Here is a 22,617-nt window from a genome sequence, read left to right on the forward strand (position 1 = left end):
GCCAGACAGTGGGCGCAGGTCAGTGGGTGCGCGCACCGTGCGCGAGCCGAAGCAGGGCAAGGCATTGCCTCACTCGGGAAGCGCAAGGGGTCAGGGAGTTCCCTTTCCTAATCAAAGAAAGGGGTGACGGACGGCACCTGGAAAATCGGGTCACTCCCACCCGAATACTGCGCGTTTCCGACGGGCTTAAAAAACAGCGCACCACGAGATTACATCCCGCACCTGGCTCGGAGGGTCCTACCCCATGGAGTCTCGCTGATTGCTAGCACAGCAGTCTGAGATCAAACTGCAAGGCGGCAGCGAGGCTGGGGGAGGGGCGCCCACCATTGCCCAGGCTTGCTTAGGTAAACAAAGCAGCCGGGAAGCTGGAACTGGGTGGAGCCCACCACAACTCAAGGAGGCCTGCCTGCCTGTGTAGGCTCCAACTCTGGGGGCAGGGCACAGACAAACAAAAAGACAGCAGTAACCTCTGCAGACTTAAATGTCCCTGTCTGACAGACAGCTTTGAAGAGAGCAGTGGTTCTCCCAGTACACAGCTGGAGATCTGAGAACGGGCAGACTGCCTCCTCAAGTGGGTCCCTGACCCCTGACCCCCGAGCAGCCTAACTGGGAGGCACTCTCCAGCAGGGGCACACTGACACCTCACACTGCAGGGTACTCCAACAGACCTGCAGCTGAGGGTCCTGTCTGTTAGAAGGAAAACTAACAAACAGAAAGGACATCCACACCAAAAACCCATCTGTACATCACCATCATCAAAGACCAAAAGTAGATAAAACCACAAAGATGGGGAAAAAACAGAACAGAAAAACTGGAAACTCTAAAAATCAGAGCGCCTCTCCTCCTCCAAAGGAACACAGCTCCTCACCAGCAACGGAACAAAGCTGGATGGAGAATGACTTTGACGAGCTGAGAGAAGAAGGCTTCAGACGATCAAATTACTCTGAGCTATGGGAGGACATTCAAACCAAAGGCAAAGAAGTTGAAAACTTTGAAAAAAATTTAGAAGAATGTATGACTAGAATAACCAATACAGAGAAGTGCTTAAAGGAGCTGATGGAGCTGAAAACCAAGGTTCGAGAACTACGTGAAGAATGCAGAAGCCTCAGGAGCCGATGCAATCAACTGGAAGAAAGGGTATCAGCAATGGAAGATGAAATAAATGAAATGAAGCGAGAAGGAAAGTTTAGAGGAAAAAGAATAAAAAGAAATGAGCAAAGCCTCCAAGAAATATGGGACTATGTGAAAAGACCAAATCTACGTCTGATTGGTGTACCTGAAAGTGATGGGGAGAATGGAACCAAGTTGGAAAACACTCTGCAGGATATTATCCAGGAGAATTTCCCCAATCTAGCAAGACAGGCCAACATTCAGATTCAGGAACTACAGAGAACACCACAAAGATACTCCTCGAGAAGAGCAACTCCAAGACACATAATTGTCAGATTCACCAAAGTTGAAATGAAGGAAAAAATGTTAAGGGCAACCAGAGAGAAAGGTCGGGTTACCCTCAAAGGGAAGCCCATCAGACTAACAGCGGATCTCTCAGCAGAAACCCTACAAGCCAGAAGAGAGTGGGGGCCAATATTCAACATTTTTAAAGAAAAGAATTTTCAACCCAGAATTTCATATCCAGCCAAACTAAGCTTCATAAGTGAAGGAGAAATAAAATACTTTACAGACAAGCAAATGCTGAGAGATTTTGTCACCACCAGGCCTGCCCTAAAAGAGCTCCTGAAGGAAGCACTAAACATGGAAAGGAACAACCGGTACCAGCCACTGCAAAATCATGCCAAAATGTAAAGACCATCAAGACTAGGAAGAAACTGCATCAACTAATGAGCAAAATAACCAGCTAACATCATAATGACAGGATCAAATTCACACATAACACTATTAACTTTAAATGTAAATGGACTAAATACTCCAATTAAAAGACACAGACTGGCAAATTGGATTAAGAGTCAAGACCCATCAGTGTGCTGTATTCAGGAAACCCATCTCACGTGCAGAGACACACATAGGCTCAAAATAAAAGGATGGAGGAAGATCTACCAAGCAAATGGAAAACAAAAAAAGGCAGGGGTTGCAATCCTAGTCTCTGATAAAACAGACTTTAAACCAACAAAGATCAAAAGAGACAAAGAAGGCCATTACATAATGGTAAAGGGATCAATTCAACAAGAAGAGCTAACTATCCTAAATATATATGCACCCAATACAGGAGCACCCAGATTCATAAAGTCCTGAGTGACCTACAAAGAGACTTAGACTCCCACACATTAATAATGGGAGACTTTAACACCCCACTGTCAACATTAGACAGATCAACGAGACAGAAAGTCAGCAAGGATACCCAGGAATTGAACTCAGCTCTGCACCAAGCGGACCTAATAGACGTCTACAGAACTCTCCACCCCAAATCAACAGAATATACATTTTTTTCAGCACCACACCACACCTATTCCAAAATTGACCACATACTTGGAAGTAAAGCTCTCCTCAGCAAATGTAAAAGAACACAAATTATAACAAACTATCTCTCAGACCACAGAGCAATCAAACTAGAACTCAGGATTAAGAATCTCACTCAAAACCGCTCAACTACATGGAAACTGAACAACCTGCTCCTGAATGACTACTGGGTACATAACGAAATGAAGGCAGAAATAAAGATGTTCTTTGAAACCAATGAGAACAAAGACACAACATACCAGAATCTCTGGGACGCATTCAAAGCAGTGTGTAGAGGGAAATTTATAGCACTAAATGCCCACAAGAGAAAGCAGGAAAGATCCAAAATTGACACCCTAATATCACAATTAAAAGAACTAGAAAAGCAAGAGCAAACACATTCAAAAGCTAGCAGAAGGCAAGAAATAACTAAAATCAGAGCAGAACTGAAGGAAATAGAGACACAAAAAACCCTTCAAAAAATTAATGAATCCAGGAGCTGGTTTTTTGAAAGGATCAACAAAATTGATAGACCGCTAGCAAGACTAATAAAGAAAAAAAGAGAGAAGAATCAAATAGACGCAATAAAAAATGATAAAGGGGATATCACCACCGATCCCACAGAAATACAAACTACCATCAGAGAATACTACAAACACCTCTACGCAAATAAACTAGAAAATCTAGAAGAAATGGATAAATTCCTGGACACATACACTCTCCCAAGACTAAACCAGGAAGAAGTTGAATCTCTGAATAGACCAATAACAGGATCTGAAATTGTGGCAATAATCAATAGCTTACCAACCAAAAAGAGTCCAGGACCAGATGGATTCACAGCCAAATTCTACCAGAGGTACAAGGAGGAACTGGTACCATTCCTTCTGAAACTATTCCAATCAATAGAAAAAGAGGGAATCCTCCCTAACTCATTTTATGGGGCCAGCATCATTCTGATACCAAAGCCTGGCAGAGACATAACCAAAAAAGAGAATTTTAGACCAATATCCTTGATGAACATTGATGCAAAAATCCTCAATAAAATACTGGCAAACCGAATCCAGCAGCACATCAAAAAGCTTATCCACCATGATCAAGTGGGCTTCATCCCTGGGATGCAAGGCTGGTTCAATATACGCAAATCAATAAATGTAATCCAGCATATAAACAGAGCCAAAGACAAAAACCACATGATTATCTCAATAGATGCAGAAAAGGCCTTTGACAAAATTCAACAACCTTTCATGCTAAAAACTCTCAATAAATTAGGTATTGATGGGACATATTTCAAAATAATAAGAGCTATCTATGACAAACCCACAGCCAATATCATACTGAATGGGCAAAAACTGGAAGCATTCCCTTTGAAAACTGGCACAAGACAGGGATGCCCTCTCTCACCACTCCTATTCAACATAGTGTTGGAAGTTCTGGCCAGGGCAATTAGGCAGGAGAAGGAAATAAAGGGTAGTCAAATAGGAAAAGAGGAAGTCAAATTGTCCCTGTTTGCAGATGACATGATTGTATATCTAGAAAACCCCATTGTCTCAGCCCAAAATCTCCTTAAGCTGATAAGCAACTTCAGCAAAGTCTCAGGGTACAAAATCAATGTGCAAAGATCACAAGCATTCCTATACACCAACAACAGACAAACAGAGAGCCAAATCATGAGTGAACTCCCATTCACAATTGCCTCAAAGAGAATAAAATACCTAGGAATCCAACTTACAAGGGATGTGAAGGACCTCTTCAAGGAGAACTACAAACCGCTGCTCGAGGAAATAAAAGAGGATACAAACAAATGGAAGAACATTCCATGCTCATGGATAGGAAGAATAAATATCGTGAAAATGGCCATACTGCCCAAGGTAATTTACAGATTCAATGCCATCCCCATCAAGCTACCAATGCCTTTCTTCACAGAATTGGAAAAAACTACTTTAAAGTTCATATGGAACCAAAAAAGAGCCCATATCACCAAGTCAATCCTAAGCCAAAAGAACAAAGCTGGAGGCTTCACACTACCTGACTTCAAACTATACTACAAGGCTACAGTAACCAAAACAGCATGGTACTGGTACCAAAACAGAGATATAGATCAATGGAACAGAACAGAACCCTCAGAAATAACGCCGCATATCTACAACTATCTGATCTTTGACAAACCTGAGAAAAAGAAGCAATGGGGAAAGGATTCCCTATTTAATAAATGGTGCTGGGAAAACTGGCTAGCCATATGTAGAAAGCTGAAACTGGATCCCTTCCTTATACCTTATACAAACATTAATTCAAGATGGAATAAAGACTTACATGTTAGACCTAAAACCATAAAAACCCTAGAAGAAAACCTAGGCATTACCATTCAGGACATAGGCATGGGCAAGGACTTCATGTCTAAAACACCAAAAGCAATGGCAACAAAAGCCAAAATTGACAAATGGGATCTAATTAAACTAAAGAGCTTCTGCACAGCAGAAGAAACTACCATCAGAGTGAACAGGCAACTTACAAAATGGGAGAAAATTTTCACAACCTATTCATCTGACAAAGGGCTAATATCCAGAATCTACAATGAACTCAAACAAATTTACAAGAAAAAAACAAACAACCCCATCAAAAAGTAGGCAAAGGACACGAACAGACACTTCTCAAAAGAAGACATTTATGCAGCCAAAACACACATGAAAAAATGCTCATCATCACTGGCCATCAGAGAAATGCAAATCAAAACCACAATGAGATACCATCTCACACCAGTTAGAATGGCAATCATTAAAAAGTCAGGAAACAACAGATGCTGGAGAGGATGTGGAGAAACAGGAACACTTTTACACTGTTGGTAGGAATGTAAACTAGTTCATCCATTGTGGAAGTCAGTGTGGCAATTCCTCAGGGATCTAGAACTAGAAATACCATTTGACCCAGCCATCCCATTACTGGGTATATACCCAGAGGACTATAAATCATGCTGCTATAAAGACACATGCACACATATGTTTATTGCGGCACTATTCGCAATAGCAAAGACTTGGAACCAACCCAAATGTCCAACAATGATAGACTGGATTAAGAAAATGTGGCACATATACACCATGGAATACTATGCAGCCATAAAAAATGATGAGTTCATGTCCGTTGTAGGGACATGGATGAAATTGGAAATCATCATTCTCAGTAAACCATCGCAAGAACAAAAAACCAAACACCGCATATTCTCGCTCATAGGTGGGAACTGAACAATGAGATCACATGGACACAGGAAGGGGAACATCACACTCTGGGGACTGTTGTGGGGTTGGGGGAGGGGGGAGGGATAGCATTGAGAGATATACCTAATGCTAGATGACGAGTTAATGGGTGCAGCACACCAGCATGGCACATGTATACATATGTAACTAACCTGCACAATGTGCACATGTACCCTAAAACTTAAAGTATAATAATAAAAGAAAAAAAAAGAAAAGAAAAGACAAATATTTAAAGTAATGGATATCCCTTGGGCTAGGGGAGGGATAGCATTAGGAGAAATACCTAATGTAGATGACGGGTTGATGCGTGCAGCAAACCACCAAGGCGTGTGTATACCTATGTAACACACCTGCACATTCTGCACATGTATCCTACAACTTGAAGTATAATTTTAAAAAAGTGATGGATATCCCAAGTTACACTAATATGACCTTTATACATTATATGACTGTATTAAATTACCATGATGTACATTCACTACTCATTAATACAAATTTTTTTAAAGAAAATAAAATAGATATTTAAAATGTGAAAAATAAAATAAAATAAAATAAAGATAGAAAGAAAATATCTTTGTACAGCTGTACAATGTGTTTGTGTTTTAAGCTAAGTGTTATTACAAGAGTCAAAAAGTTTTTTAAAATTTAGAAGTTTATAAAGTAAAAAAGTTATAGTAAGCTAAGGTTAATTAGAAGAAAGAAAATTGTAAAAATAAATTTAGTATAGCCTAAATATATGGTGTTTATAAAGTTTACAGTAGTGTCCCAGGCCTTCAGATTCACTCACCGCTCACTCACTGATTGACTCAGAGCAACTTCCAGCCCTGTAAGCTCCATTCATGGTAAATTCCCTACACAGGTGGACTAGTTTTTGTCTTTTATACTTTATTTTTTACTGTACCCTTTCTACATTTAGAAATATTTAGATACACAAATACTTACCATTGTGTTACAATTGCCAACAGTATTTACAGTAACATGCTGTACAGGTTTGCAGCCAAGAAGCAATATAGCCTAGGTGTGTAGTAGGCTATACAATCTAGGTTTGTGAAGTACACTTTGTGATGTTTGTACAACAGTGAAATTGCCTAATGACATATTTCACAGCTTCATGTAGTTAAGCAATGCATGACTGTATTGGGAAGAATAGCCCTTATTAAACCAGATCAAGGCTCGTTGCTCTCTGTGACAATACAGAATTTTCATGTTAAAAAAATTATAGAAACTTAATAAAGGGCTACAAGTGTAATCATGTCCATAAGATTATATACAATTCTTCCAAATGTATACTAATTTATTATTGTTTTTAGAAATGTTCCCCTAAAAGCAATAGCCTAGAAACAAGATGAGTGTCTGCTCATCTTGTTTCTATAGCTATGTAAACTTCTAAAGAAAGAAGTGATTCCCAAGGAAAGAAAATTTGCTCCATGGTGCCAGGCTGTGTCCACCTAGACAGAACTAACAGCTTCTTTGACTACAAATGAAATTTATGTTCTGCCTTACTAGGCTCTGTGATACACTGGGAAAGTTGTTCCCTCTTCCTTTTGTCAACTGGAGAAAAATGGAAAGAATTCAAATGTTTGATTCCCTTTTGTCTTCAGAAAACCCAAAAACTTTTGGAAATTTAGTCACAGAATCTCAGAGAACAGCTACACAAGTGGCACCTGACTTTTTGGCCCCGAGAATCCACTATAAGCCTACTTTTACAATGATGTGATTGAGAAAATACATAAAGAACAAATGTAACTATAAGTTCAGTTAAGCTTTTAACTGAATTGTTTTTATTACTCCAACAGTGGCGTTTGAAAAATAGTACAAATCTATAGGAGATATGTTGCTTTTCAAGTCTACAGACAACACCACAGACCCCTTTATGCAATCACCCAAGGTTCCAAGGACCCCATGTCAGGAGAACTGCTGATTTATACCAAATTACCCATTTTGCAGCTGATGAAATGGAGGCACTGGACCTTGCTTAAGATTCCTCAGTTGAGTTTCTAGAAAAGTTGGAATTGAAATCTGGGTCCCCCACTTCCCTGTCCTGGATTCCTTCCCATTTGCCATCCTGCCTCCATTGATTTGGACGTGGGCTGTGCATGTACCTGAGATCAACTCTAGAAGGTGCAGAAAGTATCCACTCTATGGCCCCTTCTGCCTCCTCCTGGCAAGTTTGCCTCTGTCCATTGCAATGTCCCTGATGTGGGATATTTTGGAGTCTGAGCAAAGCCTCTTCTCTTCTGCTGCTGGTTTACTCTTCCCCTCTGTTCAAGGTACTGTATAACACCGGGCTTCTAAATACAAAAGAGGAGAAGTCTAGGAAAGTATTCTTTTCAGCCAGATGTTTCTAAGGCATGAAAGACCAATTAAAAATTAAGGAATAAAAATAAAAAAGAAATTCAAGAGTAACAAAAAAAACTTAGAAAAGCTCTCAGTGGGATGCAGAGTAATATCTAACAGTTTACTAAACCCCTAAACACATTTATGAGCCTCCTCCCTGAGGAGTAAGACTATAATAAAATAAGTGAAGGGAAATCAGCATTTTTATGACATGCTGAGCTCATGTCATTATTCTTCTTTTGGGCCAAAGTTGATCATATCTGTGTAAAGTGTCTTTCAGAAAGGTTATCTCTTCCTCTCCCCCTCACTTAATAAAAAGTTTGGGTAAGGCTAATCAGGAAGTGGAAAGTGAGTATTTTGGAATATTGAGCTTCTACTCTAAGGAACCATCTGAATGTGATGAATTAGATTTTAATCTACTTAAACCAGTAAAGATTTAAGTAGACAGGAGAGTTAGATATTAAAAAGTAAAGAGCCTGTGGAGAAAAGCATCTATGGAATTCTATAGAATATATTAGAGTTGGTGAAGATTTAAAAAAAATCTGGAATTCATGCTCATTTTGTTTTGGAGACCATGACTCTGAGAAAAGTGAATGGCCAGAAGAAAATGGTCCCCCGTTTTAAAGAACTCAGCCATCGACTGGTGGGGCTCATTGGCTTCTTCATAGTGCATGAGTCTGGTTCAGTGAAGGGAAGAGAAATGTATCCAAGATGCTGTACTGGACTCAGCCAGTACAAGTACAACACAGTCTTACAAGTAGTGCAATATACACCTTCTACCATGACAGGAGTATGCTTTTTTTGGGTACCATCCTAAATCTTTACTCTCCAGAAGTTTCTAATTTAGTTTATTGGGAGAGCTCATCTACCAATCGTGAAATATATCTCCAACTTTATAATGAAAACCGCAGGGGATGTACTATATGAAGCTTATAATGAATATCACTGGAAGGCATTTGTAAAATGAGATCAACCCTAGAAGGTGCTGAAAGTATGACTTTATGACTTCCTGTATGACTCCTGGAAGATTTATGGTTTTCCTATAACCAGCCTTTCAGAGTCAAATAGTCTTGTTTCAGAGAAGTGTCAAATGGAAGGTGTTTTATGGGAGATTTAAATTTTATTTCTTGCGTTTGAAAAGTCATTTTTATAATTCTGATCTGCAAGATTATCTTTCCTCATTCCCACCTATTTATTGCTGTTTTTTTAAAAAAACCTTACCCCACCAGGTACTCAATTGTATTCATAGGGTTCTATGTCTCCAGGACCTGAAAACACAGTTCTGTGGAAGAAGACAAATCTGTAGTTCTGTTGCCAGAATTTATAACGAGCTCTTTTTCTGCAAATTCAGCAGGCAAGTAGGACAAAAGGTAGGAGAAGAAAACACACAGGATAGAGAAGTCCTGGTTTCCACTTCTCTTTATGCCTCATTTGCCTTGTAAATTTACAACCTCCTGTGGAAGCAGTCTTAAGCAAAACTAATAGTAGAGACATGTTTGAAAATTATTACTGGAATAGCTAGAATCCAAGAAATCTGGAGGCCTTTTTGGCAACATATATGTTTACATGTAAAGGAAAAAAAATATTCAATTTTCTAGAAACTCCTCATATATCAGGACCCATTTCTTCTTAATGGAAAGCACCATGTTGGGTTCAGAAACTTGCCCTGCCTTCCAGTTCTGTCTTGCTTCCTTTTGCTAACAGAATAAGGAGTCTAGCTTCCCATGTTCTTTCTCAGCATCCCTCTGCACCCTTCCCCTGGGAACTTTCCCTGTGAATGTGTAAGAGGAAAGTTTTTTGGAGGTTAAATTGGTCTTCCCTCTTCTTTTCCGTACTCTTTCCCTGGCTCTCTTCCTTCCATCCTTTCACCCATATTCATTGAGCACCACTGTGAGCCCAGCATTACCCTATCTGGGATACAACAGTGAACAGGATGTAGTCTTCAAGGAGCTCACAGTTAGGTGAATGGGTAAGTAAACTAGTCATTCCACCTAGTGAAAGGAGTTGTAACCAGGATAGGGATGTTTAGGAGTGATTGTCCCCAAGTATTGTGTACTGTTGCTTTTGCTTTCTATCCTGAAATTGGATACTGAAACTTGAACATAGATCTAAATCTGCAAATTAAAAAAAAAAAAAGACTGCCAAAACTTCATAAAGTTATTTTGTTAGGTGTACTTAGCGACCCACTAAATGATTGCTTTCACTATCTACTTTAAAAAGATACATTAAAAAAATAGCCTTAACAACAATCATCTGAATGGTTACCTTTCCAAAATTGCATTTAAAATGCCTTTTGGGTGATGACAGGAGCCTAGTCACTCCCTGGGCTCCCTCCCTACAAGCCTGCTCTGGCCCCACGCCAGCAGCCTGATTCCTCCCTTCAGCTGGCTGCATCTCAGGCCTTACTTTAGACCAAGCTTGTCCAACCCGCGGCCCATGGGCCGGCCACAGGCGGCCCAGGACGGCTTTGAATGTGGCTCAGCACAAATTTGTAAACTTTCTTAAAACATTATGAGATTTTTTTTTTGTAATTTTTTTTTTTTTTTAGCCCTTCAGCTATCATTAGTGTTAGTGTGTTTTATGTGTGGCCCAAGACAATTCTTCTTCCAATGTGGCCTAGGGAAGCCAGAAGACTGGACACCCCTGCCTTAGAATTTAAGCTCAATTTTTTTCCTACATGGATCACATTTCACATTTTCCCAGAATAGCAAAATTGTGGACTCTGGAATCAGATGATAGTTTGAATTGGAAACTCTTTATTCCTATCCACAAGCTGAGTCCTTAGTGCCTCACTTAGCTTATCTGTCAAGCGGGGATAACCTCACTCTTGGACTTTCGTAAGGCACTCAGAACAATGTTCAATGAGGAGTAGGTGTTAACAAATAGTAGGTGTAATTATCATTGTTATCCTTCAGTGCAAAAATATATGTCCCACAGAATTTCCTCTAACATTTCATATTCAAGTTATTAAGCAATTGGGAAGGCATGCTTAATTTTTTAAATAAGTTTTGCTTATCTTTAGAGACCACAAACTCTACTTGTATGAAGAAGGTTAATGTTTCATTATTTTACTGTAGGAATAGTTTTGCTCCTATTTTTCTTCATTTTTACCCACTCTCTCCACTGCCCTTGGACCTATTCTCTATTTTAACAGGATATATTAAGCAGCAGAGAGGTCACAGAAGTAGGAAGGGTTGAAAAACCAATAGGGACCAATATACATTTGATGCTAGGCCGTGGTGCTACCTGGACTCAACTCTAAAGGGATTATTCTATGAAACAGTCCATCTCCTATCTCCATGCTTTCTCCTGGGATCTCCAGGGGTAGTTCTTTCTCCTTGCTAGTGTCCAAATGTTATATTTTTTCATAGCCTTTGCTTTCACTCAGAAAAAATAAATATGACTAATGAGTATGTCCCTACTCCTTTGCAACTTCATATGAGCCAGGCTTCAGTTGAGCAGAGAAGTTGACTTTAGGGCCTGTTATACTCACTCAAGAAGTAATATCAGGATCAAAAGAAGATCAACAGGAAGGCAGATGCTAGCTCAGTAAAAGGGAAAACTGCTATTTAGCATTGCCCAGCAGAAGAATGGGCAGTGAGTCCCTTGTCACTGGAGGTGTTCAAACAGAGATTCCTTGGTTATTTATTTCTTTTTTTACATTAGCGTGTGTGATTCTGAGATAGCAATATTAAGATGGATAAAAAAGAATCCAGATAATCTAAAGATAATAATTTCAATTAACAATGTTCATTCACAAACTAGATAGGAAATAAAACTATCATTAGCTTGTCATTAATCAAAGAAAGACGGTTTTCATAGATTGAGCAAGACATTATGCCAGGGGTTACAGAGGATTCAAAGAATATTAGTAGACATTCCCTATTCTGGAATTGTCAGGAAAGGCAAAAATACATGAAAAGTTAAGTAATAATACAGAGGTAATATGCCCTTCAGTATGGTGACAGATATATCACTGATTGATGACTGCATTGATGGTTCAGTAATAAGTGCTATGGCATTGGAAAGGAGGGATCTCTGAGCTGCAGACCTAGTTGGGGATGGTTTCTTAGTCCACTTCGCCGTCGTAACAGAATACCACTGACTGGGTGGCTTAAACCACAGATAATTATTTTCTCACAGTTCTGGTGGCTGGAAGTCCAAGACCAAGGTGTCAGCAGGTCTGATTTCTTCTGAGGCTTCTCTCCTTGGTCTGCAGATGACTGTCAACTTGCTGTGTCTTCAGATGGTCTTTCCTCTGTGCACACGTAGCCCTAGGGTCTCCCTGTGTGTCCTAACCTGCTTTTTTTTTTTTTTTTTTTGAGATGGAGTTTCACTCTTGTTGTCCAGGCTGGAGTGCAATGGCGCAATCGCGGCTCACCACAACCTCCGCCTCCCAGGTTCAAGTGATTCTCCTGCCTCAGCCTCCCGAGTAGCTGGGATTAGAGGCATGCACCACCATGCCTGGCTAATTTTATATTTTTTAGTAGAGACGGGGTTTCACCATGTTGGCCAGGCTGGTCTTGAACTCCCAACCTCAAGTGATCTGCCCGCCTTGGCCTCCCAGAGTGCTGGGATTACAGGCGTGAGCCACCATGCCTGGCTCCTAATCTTCTGCTCTTACACGGACACAGGTCAGATTGTATTAGAACCCACCCTGACAGCCTATTTTTAACTTAATCACTGCTTTAAAGGCCCTATCAACAAGCAGTCACATTCTGAGGTACTGGGGGATAAGGCTTCACTATATGCATTTGAATTTGGTAGCTGGGAAGGGGACCCAATTTAGTCCATAACAGATGACTTCTTGCAGAAGGAGGAGAATAAACTAGATCTATAAGAAACAGGATAGAGATTAGATGGGTTGAAGGATGGGAGACAGAAAGGGTAGGGGAACACTCAACTCACAGAGATGAACTAGGTCACACATGGGGTTTCCTCTCTTCTCCTGAACAAGCCTTCAAGATTGACAGACTTGTTTCCTTTTCAGAAGACAAAAGCAAATCAGTTTTGGCAAGAAATGCACTTAGCGGCCCTGACTGGGAGAGTGACTGTAAGTTGACATTTAAGTGACATTATTCTTTGGCTTTGTGGGGCCAGGCCAACTAACAAGTTGTAAAAGCATTGCTGGAGTGAGGAGCAGGGACAAAGGCTGCAGCCTGCCTGCCATGCATATCCATGGGACTGTGTGTTAAAATCGATGCCACCCTAACCACTAATGAGGCATTAGAAATGGTCACTCACTGTCAGACAAGTTGTGGTTGATCTCCATGGATGTTCATAATTTATTTGAACTTCCTGCCCTCTTCTATTCTGACTACATTTTTAGTTTGTCTTCTGTTTTCTGAAACAGATTGCATTTCATGTTGCACCTCCATTTTCAATAAATTTTGATTTAGTAGGACTTCCATGGTCCAGAAATTCTTTTGAATGTTATAGGGGATGTTTATTGGAGCCTGAGTTTTTATTAGTTTTTCTAATAGGTACTATAACCCCCCAAAAAGCCTTCTCCCCTTCCTTTTCCTCCTGTTTGTTTTCCATTTGAATACAAATGGAATCTCTTTACCTGGGAAACTCTTACTTCCCATTCTGTAATTTGAGGACTGTGGCTGGAATAAAATATTCTTTTTCCTTTCAGAAGAGTTTATTTTCTTTTGTCTATTTCTTCTCAATTCAGGGATTGATACAACCATCAGTTCTATTCAGATTATGGAAATCCAGCAAATAATAGATCATCAGTATTGCATTCAAAGCCTCCAGTGCAGGTAGGTAAGCCTCCCCAGCGTACCCTGGTTGTTTCTGGAATTTACCCATGGCTCTGGGTTTTTAAGACTGCAGTGGAAGCTAAAGCTACATGATAAAATCAATGTGTGCTTACATTGCTCCTTAAGTGAAAACATCTTTATTACATGGTGGGAGAAAGACTCATAAAACAGTTGGTATTAGCAAATGTCAATAAGCCACGGCCCTAGTGATTCCAGTCTCCTGGTTTAATGGATGGGTCCAAAGCAGAAAGCCTAGGGAGCAGCTCTGTTGCTGACTCTCTGAGGGTACATATCAGGGGCACAGAGCTGCCAGTTAATTTTATGGACAAGAAAGACATTGTTGCTGATGGCTCCAAGTTACAAGTGAGCTGACATTTGTATATTTTAATAACAAGGGATATCATTTTAATTGCTGAAAAAATATAACTTAGCTTTTCAGATAGGAGGAAAAAATCAGATATGGCAAAAGTTATCGGGACATCCATCTCCAGTGTATGCCTTATCACCTGTATCAAGGTAATGATACATCTAGAAGCAGAGGGTGCAAGTTGCTTCAAAGAGTACAGTGTGCCAGTTGTAGGGATTAAGAATGGAGAGGGCTGGGCGTGGTGGCTCACGCCTGTAGTTTCAGCACTTTGGGAGGCTGAGGCAGGAGGACTGCTTGAGCCGAGTTAAAGGTCAAGACCAGCCTGGGCAACATGATGAGATCCTGTCTCTCCAAACAAACAAACAAACAAAAAATTAGCTAGGCATGATGGCACACACCTGTGGTCCCAGCTAATTGGTGGGAGGATCTTTTGAGCCCAGGAGGTCGAGGCTGCAGTAAGCTGTGTGTTTGCACTACTGTACTCCAGCCTGGATGACAAAGTGCAACCTGGACAGACACACACACACACACACACACACACACACACGTGCGCAGAATGGGAGAGTTATTTTTCTTAATTTGATAACTGTTTCTTAGGCACCTGCTAGATTAAAGGCAAGGCCTGTAATTTGAACTAGTGTCACAAATCCTGTGGGTTTTCAGACTCATTTCTTTTCCAACCTGATATAACCTGGGCTTCAAGTTGATGGCTGTGAGTTATAAAAATAACATGTATGGTGCTTTATGATTTGTTTATGACCTCTATATTCATTATCTCATTGAATTCTCACAAAATCCCCATGAAGTTGGTATAATGTATCCGTGTTTTGTAGTTAAATTTCAGTTAAACTTGAAAAAGTTTGCCTAAGATCACCTATTAGTGGCAGATACAGCTATTAATTGATGTGGTAAGATGACCTAGTGAAGAGTCAGATGATTCAAGTTCAAGTCCTAGAACTTTGACAAGATGTTTATTCTCCCCAAATACCCATTTTTCAGCTATAAGATGGGGATACTTTCAAAACTGAGTTGGGTTGCTGTGAAGCATGCAGATAATGGGAGAGACATCTTAGGAAATGAATTCCATTTATCTAAGTTTCCCCTAGTCAAACAAACTGCTCCTGATCCCAATGCAGATCTTTCTATTTTAAAAAGTACATTGATTCACTGAAATAACACTGTTCTCAATTTGGTGTGCAAGTTGCACTCTTATTTTTTTCAGCTGTATTGAGGTATAATTGGCAAGCAAAAATTGTGTATATTCAAGATGTATAATGTTTCGTTTTGTTGTAATATACCTATCCAGTGCAAAATGCAAGATCTTTCCATTTCCTTTACTTTTGCTTTTTACCTTTTTAGCAACTTAGTTTAGCATTACTTAAAAATAAAATGACTGACTCTTTTTCCCATCGATCTGATTTTAAGTTGTTTTTCCATGTAATTCAAGGGATGGTCAGGTAATAAGGAGAACTTGTTTTAGAGACAATATGTCTTTTTGCTGGAGTTTTTCGTTACAATACGAATCAAAGGAATTTCCCTTTTATCCAAGTATCTCTCTTAAAGGTGTGGGGGGAATCTATGTATAAGCACTTGTCTTGCAGTCTTCTCCATTACTAAATGGTAATTAGAATTATAATAATTTTAGCAGATTCAGATTCTAAAAGTACCTGATACTTCCTCCTAGTGTTGCTCAAAAGGGAGTGATTTAGGGTAGAAAAAATGTATTTATTATTCTAGGGGCATTATTAGTTTGAGGCTTTGCCTCATTTGTCTTCAGAAATCTGTGTCTCTTTAAAGGGGACTAAAGTCATTTCCTGTGTGAAAAAGCCATTTCTTGGTCTAGGATTTGACTTTCCATCATTGTTTTTTTCTGTGTGTTCTAAAAAACTATAACTTTTTATGGTATATTTTATATTAAGACCTGAAAGAGATCACTCTGAATTTGACAGGTATATCCTAAAAACAAAAAAATGATACCAGGTTGAACTCAGTTTTCTATATTTATTATTTACTATATAATATTTCACAGTTTTTATGGTATATAATGAGTAGCAAAAAGGCCTTCGAAGACTTTCCTGCATATTTTGATTTGTGGTTTTATTTTTTTTCCATAATTAGATCTGGAAATTATAATTATAATATTCCTGTTAATAAACACACACCCACCAATGTCAAGTTCTCTCTGGAAATAAAGTAAGTGCATGGCTGTAAAAAACAATTTCATTTTTATCATTAGTTGAATATGAAGTCTGGATTTACTTCACAATTTGGTCAGTCGTTAAGAGGCAGAAAACTATCAGTTTGTGTTAACTAATGATGGTTTGAGAGGTGGCCTATTTGAGGGAAAGGTTTTCAAAATGAGGGCTGTGATCATCCAGGCTTTCTTCAGGGAATAGAAGGGCTCTAACCTCTATACCCATTCCTACAAAGTGGGAGTGATTTTGGTTTGATGCTCATAAGCTATAGACTTCCCCCGACTTTCTCACTTGGTGAGAGAGAATTGGAATGGGAACAAGAGTAATAACATGCCCCCCGATGGGAAGATGCACAGCTCCCAGTAGCAATGTTAATGCAGACACCACTCCTATTTTCCAAAAGACAGCAAAAAAAAAAAAAAAAAGGAACCAGAGTTTGGAATTGGACAGACCAGGGTCCAAGGATTCTGTCACTTACTAATTCTGTGATCTTGGACAAGCCACTTATCTTCTTTGAGCTACTGTTTCTTTATCTGTAATATAAGTATTACATTACACCATAGCACATAGAGCTGCTGTGAGAATTATTAATAATGGTGAAATTAATAACTGCCATTTGCTGAGCACAGACTATATGACAGACTTTAATACTGGGTCGTAAAATCCTCACAGCAACCCTCCCAGGTTGGTTGTTTTTTCTTAGTTGTTTATATTTTTGAGATTGGGACCCTTGGGTTTAGAGTTTCAGGACACATAAAAAAAAAAAACACACACACACATTCTGAAAATCACAGGTAGTAAGTGATGGAGCTGGGCTTCAAATTCAGTCCACCCTCTCAGCCATCACTGTCTTGTCCTGACTCCCCAGTGAGATGAGACATGTAAGGACACTGCCCTTTCCTGACACACAGTAAGCACACAATAAATGGTAGCTTTTATTAGGACTACCTTTCCTCCTAAATCACAAAACTCTAACTTAACCTATTCTTATCAGATATTTTAAATGATTATGGCACTTAAAGACTTTCCACTAAAAAATTGTGCAATGAGCTACTTTCCATGAAGATAAAAAATGGTTTTTTGTGTCTCCTGATTTTAGTCTCTCCTTTCCATCCCCCTCCACGTTTCCTTTCTTCTTCCCTTCCTTTTCTATCACTCTTTCCCTTCCCTCTGTCCTCCCCCCTCTCCCTCTGCTTGCCCAGCTCTGTTTTCCTCCTCCACCCTTCACCGCACGCCTTCTGCCTCTTCCTCTGTCTTATTCAGGCTTCATACTCTTTTTTTCATCAACTTTGCCTCTGTGAGGAACCAATGTCACTCAACCCAACTGCTTGCCTTGGAAAGGTTTCTTTTAAGCAGCTAATATTTTGTGACTCAGAACCTACCATATTTCAAGGCAGAGCAAAAGCTAAATGTACTATTCTTATAAACTGAAAGTACTATTATCTAGCACTCCTTGAGTAACCTGGAATAACATTTTCTTATTCATCTCTAGCTTGTAGTGGAAGGAAGTAAGGTTATATGCTATATCCCCTGAAGTGGCAGATCACCTTGAGCTGCTAAATCAGGACTTTTAGTTTACAAACCATTTTTTGTAAAATGGATGACTTAAAAATAACATATATACTCAACTGAAATTGTAGGTTGCCCCAACTTGTGCAAAAGGATTGTTCCCAAAGACAAATAGATCTCATCCCCTTGATGATGATTAATGGGCCAACCTCCAGAGAAGAAGAACCGTACTTTCTTGCAGACTTTCAACTCTGATAGCTTTAAAATCTAGTGATTTCTGATAGGACTCACTCCCAAACTCCTACCTGTATTTATTTGCCGTTTTATTTTAAACAATATCTGCCTAGACCCGGAATTTGCAAAATCAAAAATCCTGAAAGCTTCATATAAATGCAAACTCAGTGCCAGTCGAAAGAGAAGGAATATATCCAAAAATTATAAAAAATACATATGGAGATAAGTTTTGATGTGAGATGACATAAGTAAGTCATAAGATTAGGTTTTAAAAACTATCATACACAGCCAGGCTAACGTCTGTAATCCCAGCACTTTGGGCGGCTGAGGCGTTAGGGTTGCTTGAGCCCAGGAGTTGGAACCAGCCTGGGCAACATAGCGAGACCTTGTCTCTATAAAAAAATAAAATAAAAAGAAAAGAAAGAAAAAAAGAAACCATCATATACTATTTCGATAGCTATCTGAGATTGGGTTTCTTTTTGTAGTAATGAGATGTGAGCTGGCCTATTGGCATCAGTGAGCTTCGTGTGATACAATGCCTATTGTGAACTTTGAATGGATTTCCAAGTTACGTTCCCATTAGATCCTCCTCTTATCAAGATGTATCCTAGTAGAAGCTGGTAACTGCTTTTTCATGTGCTCTTTCTTTTCTTTGTCTCTTGAAGCACAACAGAGCCATTGATAGTCTTCCAGTGCAAATTCACCCTTGGAAATATATGTTTCCATAGTAAAAGGGGAACCAAAGGGATGGAAAGCCACAGAGAAATCTCCCAGGAGATGACACAGGTAATGTTTTCTGCCTCCTCTCTACCCCGCTGAGAGAGGGATACATTGAGCGAATTGCCAGTGTTTTCCCTCCCTGGCCAACCCTAGTCACAGGGCTTGGCTCAGCCTCTTCCTTGTGTCCTTATGAAGTTGCCTTCTAAGGCAACTTCTGTTCTGTTGCTAGGACTGTTCTAGCAACACCCATCAAAAGCTGTGATCCCGATACTTCTCCTACAGTCATTGAGGAAATGCTTTTTCAGCCTGTACTCTTTCCTACTGACTGTCAAATGTGTGTACGAAATGGATCCTCTTTTATTCATTATTTAGGGATATCAGCACATTTGGAGCCTCCCTGTAGCCCCATTTTCTGACAGCATGTTCCATTTCCGTGTAGCTGCACCGGTAAGCTTGCTTTTTCTTTTTCTTTTCAGTGAGAAAGAAATTGAGCAATTAAAAAAAAATCACTTTAACCACAGTTAATTTTTACATTAATCTTCCTCTTTTTTTTCTCCTTTTCTGACAGGATTTAGCTGACTGTTCAACTGATCCTTATTTTGCTGGGATATTCTTCACCGATTACTTCTTTTACTTCTATCGACGCTGTGCCTAATTTGTTCAAGTTTGGGGACTTTACCAAAGAAAAACACTCAGGAATTCATTTAACAGAAATGAACATCCTCTTGCAACTTCTTTTTTCTTCTTCGTAAAACATTTACGTTTATTGCTGAAGGACTTTTTCAGGCTTTAGCTTCCAACAGTTTTGAGACATTAATGAGGAGAATAAAATGTTTGCTGAAACTTGAAATAATGTGATGTTTGATTTTGCCATGACTATGAAGAAAACATTTCCTGGAGCAAACAGTTCTGTTGAATTTAAAAATACTATTTCTGGTATTAAGGAAGTTGTGAGCTCAAAATAAGGAGGTCTAGCCTCTATTTTGTTTTAATGTATTTTAAAGCTTTTGAAAAAAACCAAAAGGGCCATGTCGACTTCGGCCCACTAAACATAGACTCTTGAGAATGTGTGATATGGTATGTGGAGGAGTTGTGGGGGGTGGTATCTGATACTGAGCTCACATTTAGGCAAATTGTCCTGTGTGTGTGTGTGTATTGTATAAACACATACACTAGAGTACAGAATGTAGTTTGTTAATCAAATGGATTTAAGAGAAATAATTGCAACTCTGCTTTGCAATGCTTGATGGACACTAAACTGTGTGGGTAGGATATGCCCCCTTGAAAAGATGGAAACTCCTATACCCCAGAGCGCACTGAAATGAATCAAACTAGCCAGTCCTAAGCCTGCTTACTCTGCCTCACCTGTTCCTTCCCTCAGATTACCACAATAAAGGGTCATGTCTGCAGTTCCTCCTTCTCCCTCTGCCTCCTGACTGTTCGCCCTGGGAACAGTCCTGGTTCCCCGGGTGGCTCCCTCTGCCATGCCATGCCCCCTTGTCTTGGGGACTGTGAGTAACAAACTATCATCATTTGGATGGCAATTATCTCCTCATCTGCTGGTCTTATACCTCAAATTTTCTATTTATACACTGTTTTTTAGAAAATGGAGATCCAAGCCACCATCACTGTAGTTCCAGGTAACAGGGACGCTGAATGGCTGGCTTTGCCTTATCTCATTGTTGGTCTCTGGGTCAATTAGGATAAGAAATTTAATTTTTTTTAGCGTCACAGAGGTAATCAGCAGCAATAAAACATCCTCTTCCTTATTTTCAGCTATTATTAAATATGCGCCATATGGATGGAAATTAATTGTGAGACCCCAACAATTAAGAAAAGATATGGTTCTTGCTCTCACAGAAGGCATTTTAAAATAAACATATTAACACAAAGGTTGTTTACCCAGTTATTAAGAGCTGAGATTCTGAAGCTAGATGGTCTTAGCTTAGTCTTGAGTTCAAATCATGATTTTATCCGTGTATCTTTAGGCAAGGTATCTAATTTCCGTAAGTTGCAATTTCTTCACTTATAGAAGATAGTGAATATTTGCCACAGACAGGATTAAATGAGATAATGTATGTAGAGCACAGATGATAGGTTCTAAATAAAGGTGAGGTGTTATTGTTATATCTCCATAGAACACGTTCTAAATAAATGTGAGCTGTTATTGTTATATCTTCATAGAACAGAAAAATTATAAAGATTACAGTGGGATTATAAAGGGATTGAGTAAATACGCATACATCAAGGCATTTTCAACAACTATAAAAACTAAATTGTAGGCCGCATGCAGTGGGATTACACACCTGTAATCCCAGCATTTAGGGAGGCCAAGGCGGGTGGATCACCTGAGGTCAGGAGTTCAAGACCAGCCTGGCCAAGATGGTGGAACCCCGTCTCTACTAAAAATACAAAAATTAGCCAGGCGTGGTGGTGGGTGCCTGTAATCCCAGCTACTTGGGAGGCTGAGGCAGGAGAATTGCTTGAACCCAGGAGGCAGTGAGCCAAGATCACGCCATTGCACTCCAGCCTGGGCAACAAGAGTGAAACTCCATCTTAAAAAAACAAAACAAAATAAAAAAACCTAAATTGTAGACAGAACCATATATATGTATATCATATAATGTTTATATTTTTTCTTTTAAATTTATTTGTATTTTTTTTTTTAGAAACATGGTCTCACTCTGTTTTCCTGGTTGGAGTATAGTGGAGTGATCATATCTCACTGCAGCCTTGAACTCCTAGGCTCAAGAAATCCTTTTACCTCAGCCTCCCAAGTAGCTAAGATGACAGGTACATGCCACCAATGCCCAGCTAACTTTTTTTTTTTTTTTTAATAGAGACAGGGTCTCACTATGTTGTACAGTCTCATCTCAAACTCCTGGTCTCAAGTGATCCCCTCCTTCCTTGGCCTCCCAAAGTGTTGGGATTACAGGCCTGAACCACTGCACTTGGCCCCCTATATTTGGAAAATTATTTTCCCTTTTATTAATACTAATAGCATAACTTTTGTAGAAAATGGAATAAAGTAGTTAAATTCTCGGGAGGAGCATTTCAGGATCCCTCTATTTTCTTAGACTCAGATTCAAACTTGGTTCTCCTAAGCTGTAGTGTCAGCCTGTCCTAGCATGACTTAGGTCTAGATACTGTAGTTGTAGCACCATTTAAAAATGGGATCCTAAGTGGTTGATGTGGGAGAGATTCCATTAATTTGACTCTTCTCCTAGTAAAGGAATGTTTGTCAGCTGCAGAATTACAAGTGATCTTTTTGGCACATAAATCCCACGTTCTTATTTATGCACTTAAGCTTGGGATAATATGGTGGGTTTCAGATATCTAATGTAGTTCAGAAATATTGCCTATAAAGGGATTTCTATAAAATGAGTGTCATTTTCTCATTAAATTCCATTAAAAGACTGGAAGTATTTTCCTACAGAAAAACTTCTATAGGAAATTGTGTTGAAAGCCTTCAGAAAGGAAGGATTTAAGATAGTGAATAGATCTATGGCAACCTGTGACATGTTGGGATTAGTTAGGTCTATTGGGAGAACAGACTTTGCTGGAAGATTCTCTTTGTATTTGCAGCACTTTTCCAGCTGTGAGATATTCACTGTGGACCACACTGCTTCAGGCCACAAGACTTTCCTTTTATGCCAGAGAATTTTCTACTCTCTACTGGAATACCCTCAAAATCAAGTAAATTAAAGTGTCTGTAACAGTCTCCTCCCAGAAACTTATAACCCAATGCTAATCATGAGAAAAACACCAGACAAATCCCAACTGAGGGG

At 39.5% G+C, this 22,617-nt stretch overlaps 1 protein-coding gene across 1 annotated transcript in view; it reads left to right on the top strand.

Moving 5' to 3' along the window:
• Window positions 1-20,955, top strand: part of MYRFL (myelin regulatory factor like) — a 133,433-nt gene extending 112,478 nt beyond the window's left edge. Inside the window, exons 20-25 of the mRNA XM_055096496.2 lie at window positions 13,030-13,092; window positions 13,717-13,804; window positions 16,290-16,364; window positions 18,775-18,895; window positions 19,202-19,276; window positions 19,398-20,955. Of these exons, the coding sequence (XP_054952471.1) occupies window positions 13,030-13,092; window positions 13,717-13,804; window positions 16,290-16,364; window positions 18,775-18,895; window positions 19,202-19,276; window positions 19,398-19,484 (509 nt within the window). The 3' untranslated portion in view covers window positions 19,485-20,955. The remainder of the gene's footprint in view (window positions 1-13,029; window positions 13,093-13,716; window positions 13,805-16,289; window positions 16,365-18,774; window positions 18,896-19,201; window positions 19,277-19,397) is intronic.
• The last annotated feature ends 1,662 nt before the right edge of the window (window positions 20,956-22,617 follow it).

The sequence above is a fragment of the Pan paniscus genome, chromosome 10 (assembly GCF_029289425.2).
Source record: "Pan paniscus chromosome 10, NHGRI_mPanPan1-v2.0_pri, whole genome shotgun sequence".
Lineage (NCBI taxonomy): Eukaryota > Metazoa > Chordata > Mammalia > Primates > Hominidae > Pan > Pan paniscus.